The sequence below is a fragment of the Jatropha curcas genome, chromosome 10 (assembly GCF_041381405.1).
Source record: "Jatropha curcas cultivar XTBG-Jc1 chromosome 10, XTBG_Jcur_1.0, whole genome shotgun sequence".
Lineage (NCBI taxonomy): Eukaryota > Viridiplantae > Streptophyta > Magnoliopsida > Malpighiales > Euphorbiaceae > Jatropha > Jatropha curcas.
This window is the reverse complement of record NC_143160.1, coordinates 16440664-16452200: the sequence shown is the minus strand read 5'-3', so window position 1 is coordinate 16452200 and position 11537 is coordinate 16440664. Positions and strand designations below refer to the sequence as shown.

The 11537-nt window shown below is 35.2% G+C and overlaps 1 protein-coding gene across 4 annotated transcripts; it reads left to right on the top strand.

The window, feature by feature from the left end:
• The first annotated feature begins 5640 nt into the window (after nucleotides 1–5640).
• On the top strand, nucleotides 5641–11236 carry LOC105629050 (target of rapamycin complex subunit LST8). 4 transcript variants are annotated; one of them, XM_020677326.2, is made up of 11 exons: nucleotides 5644–5884; nucleotides 6115–6222; nucleotides 6671–6772; nucleotides 6868–6980; nucleotides 7116–7185; nucleotides 8006–8083; nucleotides 9731–9850; nucleotides 9937–10031; nucleotides 10186–10265; nucleotides 10374–10433; nucleotides 10720–11236. In XM_020677326.2, the coding sequence occupies exons 2-11, from the start codon at nucleotides 6115–6117 to the stop codon at nucleotides 10845–10847; spliced, it is 954 nt and encodes a 317-aa protein (XP_020532985.1). In that variant the 5' UTR covers nucleotides 5644–5884; the 3' UTR covers nucleotides 10848–11236. The 4 variants fall into 4 exon arrangements, with proteins under 4 accessions (XP_020532986.1, XP_020532985.1, XP_012065957.1 ...); XM_012210565.3 differs by having other exon boundaries at nucleotides 5648–5884; nucleotides 9731–9847; XM_020677327.2 differs by lacking the exon at nucleotides 8006–8083 and having other exon boundaries at nucleotides 5641–5884.
• The last annotated feature ends 301 nt before the right edge of the window (nucleotides 11237–11537 follow it).

Sequence of the window (11537 nt, the reverse complement as noted above, 5' to 3'; positions counted from 1 at the left end):
TAAGGCCAGCATGGAAATAAGATCTCGATTTCGACGACTGGTCCAAAAATTCGACATGAATAATACGTCAATAACTTATTTCATATTAAAACATTTCGGGCATTATCTGTCATCGACCGTTCCTTTTGGATTTACGATCAACTATTTTCTCTCGAATCCCTAACTTTTGCCCTAGAACGAAAGAATCTCCGAGCGGGATTTTATTTTGTTATTTCCTTACTTTTTGCCTTGGAACATATGGCCCCAAGCAGGACGTCATTCTATTTTGTTACAAACTTTTGTAATCTCTCACTTATTTTCAGATAATGCGAGGAATGTAAAAATACGAAGGAATCGCAACCCCCTTATATCTCCCTTTTCTTTTGGGTATTGATTCGCTATAAGTTATTGTATAATATTATTCAAAACGAATTTGAGGTCCAGTCTCGAGACCGAGGTCAAATGTCCATACCAAACATTAGCTCTTATTAATGCATGGCTGAAAAGGAAAGTGTTACATGGTGCATGAATGTCACAACATATGTACAGTTTATAACAAACAGGGGAACGGAAGTAGGGAAATGCATGCTTTCCAACCTTATTTCTCCCACACACGGATTCCATTGGTATAAATTTCGACATCTATTTCCTAGGAATTGGTCTAATCTCGACAACCAACAGGGGGTTTTGAGATTGACGATATCAACTCTCGGAAATGAATGCGGCATAACAACAGCAAATAGAATCGGGTGTACCTTAGGGGAAGTAACTAAGGTTTTCAACTATATGCATTGGCTTTAGTCTTATTGGGTTGAACAAAGTCTGGGTTCCGTAAACAGGATTCGGGCTTTGTTGGGCCTACTCCTTTTGACGCACCTTTAAGGTACTAGGCTTGCGGTTGGTAGTAATGTTAATTCTCGGATGGATGCACCTAAAACGCATGGTTTATGCTAGATCCACCGTCAAACTTAACACCAGTACCGAAGGGTAGTATGGGTAGAATGAGGTGAGAAGAAAGGAATGCGGATGTATGCAAAAATCCTAGAAAGAAAAGGAAAGCAATGAAACATATACGGACGATTAAACAATTTTCCATCGGCTTTTCTAACCAATTTTTATTTAGAAATAGTAGGCTTTTTAGAGTCAATTCCTAATTGCAACCACTTAATTTAAAAATAACCAGGGATTAATGGGTGCAAAATCCCCAGCAGAGTCGCCAAACTGTTTTCGCCCCAATGTGAGATCCCTTAAAACCCCGGAAGGACCTCGGAAAACATCTTTTTATTTATTCTATTGTTTATTATTGTTTTGGAAGAAGGTGATAAAAATCCTTTTGGTTGTACGATGCCGATAAATCGGTCTTAAAATATTTTGAGTCACCACCCATTTTTTCGGCAATGGAACCGTTTCTAATTTTATTTTATAAAAGTGACTCCATTTAACCCATTTTTATTTAAGGCCAAATTATTTAAAAACACTGATCATGCGAACCAATGAGGTTCTAGGTAAGGGAATTGAGTACGTCGGTCCGTTGGAAACCGACACCCGGAAAACCGGCCTCTTTTAACCTACGATTTCTAATTGATTTTATTTTAGAAAAAGCCGATTATTTACCTAAACCCAACCCGAATAAACCAAACCGAGTTCCTATGTGGAAAATTAATTAATCGTCCCAACTAGATTCATTCATTGCATTCATCATAAATTAATCATCACATCCACCATTCATCCATAATACATATCAAATAAAATTAAAAGACCCGCTCTTGCCTTATGGTTAAAGGCGGGCCACAAACCGAGTTTAATAATATAATCAATAATAAACAATAAACCTTAAAATCTCATAATCATAATAAATTAATTGATTTGGTTTGATTAAAACATAATTTGCCCATTATTGATTATTTTCCGAATTAAGATCAAAAATCTACTTAATGACATGAAATTAAAATGAGATAAACAAAATGTTTTGAAATTTAAAGGCAGTCGCGTCACGCATCTGTTCTATGAAGAACAGTCGCGTGACGGAACTCTTGTCATTTATTCTGGAACTTAGAATAGTTGCGTCACGCGGGTGTTCTATGAAGAACAGTCGCGTGACGGAACTCTAGTTATTGTCCTGGAAATTGGAATAGTTGCGTCACGCAGCTGTTCTATGAAGAACAGTCGCGTGACGGAACTCTTAGCTACGTGACGGAACTGTTCGTGATTTATTTAAAATCCTCAGGCATATTGATTATTCATTCAAAGCAAAACATTAAATACAAATATGAAGACAAAATAGAAACTGAGTACACGAACAACTGCGTCACGCAGGTGGTCCAGTCCAGGTTAAGGGCTTTTGGACATGAGCAGTCGCGTCACGCAGGTACTAGCTGCGTGACGCGGCTGCTCTGGTCCGCAACTACCTTTCAAACTACTCTTTTTACGTGTTCTTTTGGTCAAAAATGGTTAAACTTAACTCAGAAAGGTCCAACAATGGGCAAAATCACGTCTAATCAATAACAGACCAACTAAATACTATGAAAATAAGATTTTTAAGAAATAAAAGACTAGAAATGAAAGAGAAAAGTTGAAATGGTTACCTAGTCCTCAGATTTGAGGATTGCATGCACTTGGATTGGCTCAGAGACAATGCTTCACGACCCCAGAAGTGTGGTCACTAAGTTCTTTCACAAAATAAATCGTTTTCTTTTGTCTTTCTTTCCTCTCTTTTCCTCTTCTTATCTTTTTGTACTTTTTGACTTTAAATCTAAATATCTATGACTTGATCTTCCTCAAGTTTACTCACTTGAGTTCTTGAGGAAGAACTCTAGCCGTTAATCGAAAAACTTAAACTCAGAACATTATATTTCTTAGAGAAAATGAGAGAAAAGTGTCAAAAGTCCCGTTTTTAGTGTAAAATGTTGTATTTTTATGGGTAGGGCAACAGAACATAGTCGCGTCACGCAGGTAGAAGCTGCGTGACGCAACCGTAAGTTGCGTGATGCAGCTTACTTTTCGTACAGTTGTCGCGTATCCATACAAACAGTGCAGGCCGTTGCACGGGCGCTCGCCAAAGGTGTCAGCCCCGTTAGAGCTGCGTGACGCGACTAAGAGTGCCGTCACGCAGGTAATAGCTGCGTGACGCAACCCTAACGCGGGTCAGACTCCTTTGGGCCGGTTTGATTCAATTTTTTAGTTTAAACACTTCTGGTTGATCGTGATGTCTTATCTCTTATCCTCATATCATCATTGGGTTAGGTGGGGGCATAAAATCACACGTCAATAGACCTCAATTACAAAGAGAGATAAAAATGTTAAGCATTTAAGTCATGCACACTAAGTGTTTAATTAAATGCCTAAATGAGTATTGAGATGCTTGCTTATCCATATAGGTAAAATGGTCCTAGAAGGAGGTGAAGGAGGATGCTCTTTGAGGCCTTGATAGTACTGGACTACATACTGTGAGTAAAAGCATCTAATGTTTAATTGTATACAATGAATGATAGCTTTTAATATTTGTTGTGGCTCGTGCCATATCTAATATTGCTATGACAAGAACATGGTTCTTATCCTGGAAAATGGTAAGCTAAGAAAAAAGGTATGCATCACTGAGGCCGATGAGCCTAATCTGTGTTTGCAAATCTGTCAAATTCTGCATATGAGATAAAAGGAGGTTATGACTGTCATTACCAACTTGTGAATCTAATCTGTTATCTGGAGTTGCATGCTCATAAATTTATAATCTAGAGCTGCGTGCTCATAAATCTCTTATCTGGAGCTCAATGCTCATAAATCTGTTATCTGAAGCTGCGTGCTCATAAATCTATTATGTAGAGCTGCGTGCTTATAAATCTATTATGTAGAGCTGCATGCTCATAAATCTGTTATCTAGAGTTATAAGCTCAAAATCTGAATCTGGAGCTACGTGCTTAAAATATCTGATGTGAAAGCTGGTCAGCTAAATTTGATATTTAAAATCTGTTATCTGATAACCGGGGTGAGTTTAGTTTGATAAGTCATAACATAATTAATTTGACAATTATTTGCATCATGCTTTCGAGTTAAACTTCTGTAATATCACATCTGTGATGATGGTATATAACAGCTACTCTTATTTCTATTAGTGACAATGACATAATATCTGTACTCTTTCACTATGAATGGAATGGTGAATGTTTACTGTTATCTGGTAACGATTGATGCTAGACATTGATAGCCCGAGGAGTTTGAGATGTTCTGAATTATTGGAAGTGTACCATGTGCCTTGATTGAGATGCTTGATATTTTTTATATAGTTAATAATTATTATGATGGTTTTGCTCATTGAGTGACATCTCATATAAAATGCTAATGTTTTTCTAGATTTTGACACTAGAAGGCATTAGCAGCCAGAATTCCATCTGTTCAGACCGACAGAAATGGAACAAAGGTCGGGATTAGTTGTGTCTGCATGTCACTTCTCAGTTTGTAAATATTTTTTGTAGGAGTTTAAACTCATTAATGTCCACCATGTATTAAGTAACTTTTAAATTATGTTTGGTCATGTTTTATATGATTGTTTGTGAAAAGTGAGAAATTTTTTTATACTAGTTTTTACTGTTTAATACATTGTGCGACTTATATTTCTGTTAATGGATCTGTAGGATATGTTATGTAGCATTTCAACACTATTTATCCTTGGATATATAGTGTTAGGATGTTACAACACTAAATAGACTTTTAGGCGAATTTTAAATATAGACTTCTAGTTTACATGAGACATCTACTAATTTTATAACATTGACTTTTTTTTATTAATTTTATTAATTGATTTAAAAAGTTTATGTTTGATTAAGTCTCGGTTACATACGATTATTTCTTAATTTCATAATGAATTAATTACTAAATCAATCGACAATCATATTTATCTTTAATGGTATCCAGGAGTATTTGTTTAAACTTTAATTTATATAATACATGTAAATATTTATTTTATTGCAACACCAGAATATATCCCTAACTATTTCTTTTAACATTTGTTTAAACTAAATTATTATATAAAACAATGTAAATATTTCAAATATATAAGGAAAAACCATTAAAAAAGAATTTAAGAATTTTTAATACCGGAAATTTATTTTCTCAAAGATGTAATGTGGTTGGATATTTAATATAACACATGATATTTTCTTTTAAAAGAAAAACAGTATGAACATATTATTTTTTTAGTAAATAAAAAGGATAACGAGACATTTGAAAATTTTTATATTTTATTTTTTAAATATTTGATTATATTTTTGTCATAATTTAAAATATTTTATTTAGAAAAGCGATAAAAAAGAAAAAAAAAGTATATTTTTTATAATAAATTTTCAAATAGAATATACATACTTAAGTCTTTCAAAAATTTTTAAATAAAAAAAAAAAAAAAAAAAAAATATATATATATATATATATATATATATATATATATATATATATATATATATATATATATATATATATATATATGATTAACAGTTAAAAATTTTAATTCTAAAAATATATATAATATTTTATTTTTATGTCTATCTATATATATTAAAATATATTTATTAGGTAATATTATAGTTATAATAAATTTTATATAAATGATAATATAAATTAAGTTGAAGTGTATGTATACAAAAACACTGCTCATGGGACAGCGTTAGACGAGTTCGGAAAAAACTTTATAAAGTTAATTTAACAAATAACTTGAATACGGCGGAACACAAACACCGAAAAACATCTGAGTCCATCGAATCGCCTGTGGTACTGTCCGTTTTCAAGTTCCCTAAAAGAGGGAGAGAACCGAAAAATGTTATGTCCTCTTTCTTTGCAACTCTCAGTAAACCCTCAAAACCCTGATTCATAATTCCATCTTTTCCATATATTTTCATATTCTTCACATGATTTTGAGGTAATTAATTCTTATTTACATTCTCCCGCCTTTATAGTTACTTCTATTTCATATATGTATACGTTTAACTTTCCATCAACTCTTACTCGTCTTGGATCTCTCTTCACTGAAAGAAAAATTGCTTTTTTATTTTTTATTTCTTTAAAAATTTGGGAATAATTGTTCAATCCCAATTTCTTTGTTTTGGTTGATTAATGTTTCTGTTAATGAAATAATTGTTATTTGTTAAGATGACACAACCAGCTGTGATACTTGCAACTGCTAGCTATGATCATACTATTAGGTTTTGGGAGGCCAAAAGCGGTCGCTGCTACCGTACAATCCAATACCCAGATTCGGTATTTTATTTTTCTTGTGTTATTATTATTTTGATCGACACTTTTCTTTTATTTTATGAGGAATTATGGATCTTTTTTATGCCAAATTGAGGTCTGTTGGAAAATTAAAGTTTGGTTAAGGTTGTTTGATTTGGACTCTTGTTGGGTTACTGGCTATGCATGATAGGACTTCTGGTTACAGGGCTGTATTTTGTATTTTCCATTGCTCATATTTTGGCTAGTCTGCAATCAAATAGTGAAAACTATATTTGAGATTTTATGTGTTTGTTGATTCTGTTTTGCTTTTAGATGCATAATACTAGTTTATGAAATGCATTACTTTGGTGGAACACAGTTAATTTTCTTGGGCATCAGATATTTTCTTGTTTTGAACATTTTTACTGCCAACTTGACTCTGATGGCCTTCTGTCATTTTATTGGGTTTTGTTTTCTGATATCGTGGGTACAGCAAGTTAATCGGCTTGAGATAAACCCAGATAAACGGTACTTGGCTGCTGCTGGTAATCCTCAGATTAGGTTGTTCGATGTCAACTCAAACAGCCCTCAACCAGTATACCTCTGCTCCCTTTTTATCTATTTTTTTTTCCCAAAATATGTTTTATTTTTCTGCTCTAGATAATGAGGATTTCTTGTGTAATGTGTCAGGTGAGAAGCTATGATTCACATACAAATAATGTCATGGCAGTGGGTTTTCAATGTGATGGAAACTGGATGTATTCGGGATCTGAGGATGGCACTGTAAAGATTTGGGATTTGAGGTACGCTTTCCTTGGAAATTATATTTTTTTACTTTGTTTTTTTTTTCTTCTTTTTTCTTTTTCTTTCTTTTTTCTTTTTTCAATGTTTGTTTAGGATATTATTTAGATTCAATTCTCATCCAAAGTCAGCTGCAGAGCTCCAGGTTGTCAAAGGGAGTATGAAAGTCGTGCAGCTGTTAACACTGTTGTCCTACACCCAAATCAGGTTAGTTAATATGGATCGCTTTCCATCTGTTGCAACAGTGTTCAGGATAAGAAATGGGAAAATGGTAGTCCAGGCTCTTGTAATGAAGAGTTATTATATTTTTATCTTGTAGATCGCAACTTTTCTTCAGAAAAAAGATTTGGCCATTATGCAAAAGGGACATGAAAGAATTCAAATTTGTTTTTGTTGCTGTATTTGTCATGGTGAAGTATGATACTTCATGTGCCAGCCTACTTTTCCCTAGTTTTTAGGTTGTCAGAAAAGTTGCTTACTTCTTGCATCATAAACATTAAGAAAACGAAAGAAGAAATACTTGCAGCATGAAATTTTGGAGAGGAACTGTAAGACGTGTTTTAGTCTCTTTAGTTTGATGTATTCTTCAAAATTTGATTTAAAAAACCAGGTGGGACATTTTTTCACATTCCCCACTCTTTAGTATCTCTTAGGTGCTACAAATAAAAGTGAGTTTTTCTTTTAGTTTCCCCAACAACCATTTAGCTTCTCTAGCTGGTATCAGTATTAGTGACTGTTTTTTAGGTAATGTTTGATATATGGGATTAGGGTTTTTGACTTTTATTAGCCCCAGGAACTTGAAGAAAAATTATTTATAATTGGACATCAATAGTAGATTTTTTTTTTTTTTTTTTTTTTTGGAGACTATTGTGTATCTTTCTATTTAAGTATATTTTTTTTGTAGTGGTCTTTATAAGTTACAGTCTTTCAAAGTACCATTTTCCCACAAAAATACCTAATGTGTTTGTGGTTACTCTAATCTTCTTCTTCTTCTTCTTCTTCTTCTTCTTCTTCTTCTTCTTTGTAGACTGAGTTGATATCTGGGGATCAAAATGGGAACATTCGCGTGTGGGATTTGACAGCAAATTCATGTAGTTGTGAATTGGTACGCTCTAAAGGCTTGCATTACCTTATAGATTTTACAAACTTTGGTATATGTATACGAGTTGCTATATCCTTCTCTTATGTTTTTATTTTGGGGGGTAATACAACTTGTGTTTGCATGAGAATTAGTGTTGCTGAATTTTGCTGGTAATAGATGTACTTAAAAGCCAAGCAATCATTTACGTGATGGATTGAGCTTCAATCCCCATGAGGGCAATATAGTACGTTCATATTTGTTTATATTTTTCATAATTATGGGGTGAGTTAGCTGAAAGCTAATGATGTATTCTCTTGTTAGAGGTGGAATCTAGGACCCTCCTACCAAGGGGTAACCATTTGGCGTCATGCTCTGTGCCGCCCTAAGGCCAATGGATGGCGCTAGGTCTTAAGTGAGCCCCCTGGTGGTACCCTAGGATGTAGGCATTGTACTCAAGCAAGAAGGAATAATGTTTGTATACAGGAGGAGCCCTGTGGACACTATGGGGTTGAGGTGCCCATACTACGCATATCTGTTCACCTTGAGGTCTAATGTAAAAGGAAATATGTGTGGCATACGACGCCCACAAGGCCTTGGGCCTGGCCACCTTGAGGTCTAATGGATGGCATTAGGCCTTAAGAGAGCCCCCTGGTGGTACCCTAGGATGTAGGCATTGTACTCAAGCAAGAAGGAATAATGTTTGCATACAGGAGGAGCCCTGTGGGACTATGGGGTTGAGATGCCCATACTACGCATATCTGTTCACCTTGAGGTCTAATGTAAAAGGAAATATGTGTGGCATACGACGCCCACAAGGCCTTGGGCTTGGCCATATTTAGATAGTCGCTTGTTTGGTGCTTTCAGTTGGATGCATATCTTTGTTTTCAGTGCTTGACTAGCCTAAATCGAGGGGAAGTCTATGTGCCGCATGGGGAGTATGGTTACAGGACCTAGCACCATGACATTTGCTATTAGAGCAAACTTTGTTTTTACTATGCAACTATAGGCTTATCCTTACTATGGGAACTTGGTCCTGATATTTCCATTGTACGCATGCGATGGTAAAAGCAATGCAGTGAGATATAACAGGTGATCTTCTGAACAATGCGATGTAAGTTATGCATCAGTCTTTTGTCAACGCGGATGTGGCAAAATGTGAATTGAATATTAGGTAAGTTGTTCACTTATGTCATAATGCTTTTGTGAATTTGACCATCAGAGTAATGATGATAAGTTCAAAAAACACAACCATATAGTAGGATGAACAGTCTTTAGAAACTGGGGATAACTAATTCATTGCGTATCAGAATATATTGATATGGTTGATTTTTGCAAGTTTGTTCCTGCACACATAATGTGAGTGTACATGCTCAAACTGAGGAAACTAGGAGAAGATAGTGGGAAATCAAACAAAATTTTGGAATCTAATTCAGCAATCTTCAAAACTTATCTGCCAATGTTAGCATCATACTTTGAAATGGATTTCTTCCAACCGAGGAGACCTGTCACTGTCAGGGAAAGCCAAGTGGATGTATTTGGCCTCCCTCTCTCTCCCACTTTCTAAGGCAATGCCTATTAATTGCTGTTAGGCACATTTTTGCATAAAGTTACCATAATTACTTAAAAAGAGAAACATTTGAAAATTGTCATAATGATTCAGTCTGAACTTAGGTACCAGAGGTGGACACTGCTGTAAGGTCTCTAACAGTTATGTGGGATGGTAGCTTGGTAGTTGCTGCTAATAATCGCGGAACATGCTATGTGTGGCGCTTGTTGCGAGGGACCCAGGTAGCTCCTTAATGTACCAATTATCCAACTTTAATATTCCATAATATTTTGACTGCATCATCATCTCATCCAAACCTGTCTTCTTACAGACTATGACCAACTTTGAGCCACTTCACAAGCTGCAAGCACATGATGAATACATTCTCAAATGTCTCCTTTCACCTGAATTTTGTGAACCCCACAGGTTCTATTTCTGTAGCGTGGAATATTTTTCTTCTTATTTCTTTCTTATCAGGATCTCACATGTTCTGCTACTTTTGCTGTTTACCTTATGCCTCTTCGCAGAGATCTTGTTATAAGATTCCAAACTGATCATTATTGGTACTTGTGTCTGTCAGATATCTGGCAACAGCATCATCAGATCACACTGTCAAGATATGGAACGTTGATGGGTTTACATTGGAGAAAACTCTAATAGGTAGTCATTAAGAGCAATCTTTTGGATTGCTTATTCTTTTGTTATTTAGTATTAAAAGAAGATAAATAGTGTTGTCAAGAAACTACACTAATTTTTCTGTATCTCCAGGGCATCAACGGTGGGTATGGGACTGTGTTTTTTCAGTAGATGGGGCCTACCTAATAACAGGTGATTATCTATACTCCGTTAACTGTTCTATTCTCTATTCTGTGATGCTGCAAAACTAGTGCAGTTGTTTGAAGAACTAGTGTGGACACCAAGTCATCTGTTTCTTTTATCTCCTTGTTCTGTGTTACCGTGAAAAGTTGTGCTAATGGGACTTAAATAGTCAATTGTTTGATGTAACTACTACAGCGAAGTTTCAATTTTCATTGGCAATTTGAGACTAGGATCGTTCTACCGACAATTTTTTTTGTCTTAGTTTCTATTTTATATGATATTTTGTCCTATACAGCTTCTTCTGATACAACAGCAAGGCTTTGGTCCATGCAAACTGGTGAAGATATCAGGGTTTACCAAGGCCATCACAAAGCAACTGTTTGTTGTGCTCTCCACGATGGAGCAGAACCATCACCATCTTGAATCCTGGATTTATCCCCCATCCAATTGTATTGTTTCATCTGTGAAATGAATGTATTTATCTAAGTTTGTAAAAAGTGTTCTGATTTTTCCTTTGAAATGGGCCCTTTGGTTGACATCAAGACCCTTTAAGCACAAGCACAGAGAATCTTGTTGGGTTTTGGAACTGGCCAAGAGCTAGCGAGAATGTCAGTAGCTGGAATTTCCGTCAGTAGGGAAACTATAGATTCTTTCTATAATCAGGTGTGGAAGAATTCTATTTGTGGCAGATGGAGAGGGAATACTCCATTCTTTTCTTGTTTGGATAGCATAAATAAAGAACGAAGTGATTGGATTTGAGAATATTATGTACCAAGACATCAAATACATTTTATTCCCTCTTTTAGTGCTAATTATGTTCAAGGTTGTAAACAAGCCGAGTCAAACTGAACTTTCGTGAAATCGAGCTCAGTTTGATGAGGATATACTCAAGTTTGAGCTCAGGTCATCTAAAATTAGCCAAGTTTGAGCTCGGATCGGGCTCAACTCGATAGTCATAAACGAGCTGAGTTCGAATTGGAAATCTATTAAACCAAAATGACATCATTTTAATATAGGTTCTGATTTTGATTTTGATCTAGCTCGTGAGCTCTATTTAGCTCGATAAAGTTAACTCGTGAGCTCACCTTAGAGCTCGACTCGTGAGCCAGCTCG

Bases quoted from the DNA above. Each gene is read 5' to 3' on its own strand.
- LOC105629050 (XM_020677326.2), top strand. From the start codon at position 6,115: ATGACACAACCAGCTGTGATACTTGCAACTGCTAGCTATGATCATACT. The intron at 6,223-6,670 runs GTATTTTATTTT...TCGTGGGTACAG, and splicing joins CAATCCAATACCCAGATTCG to CAAGTTAATCGGCTTGAGAT. The intron at 10,266-10,373 runs GTAGTCATTAAG...CTGTATCTCCAG, and splicing joins ATTGGAGAAAACTCTAATAG to GGCATCAACGGTGGGTATGG.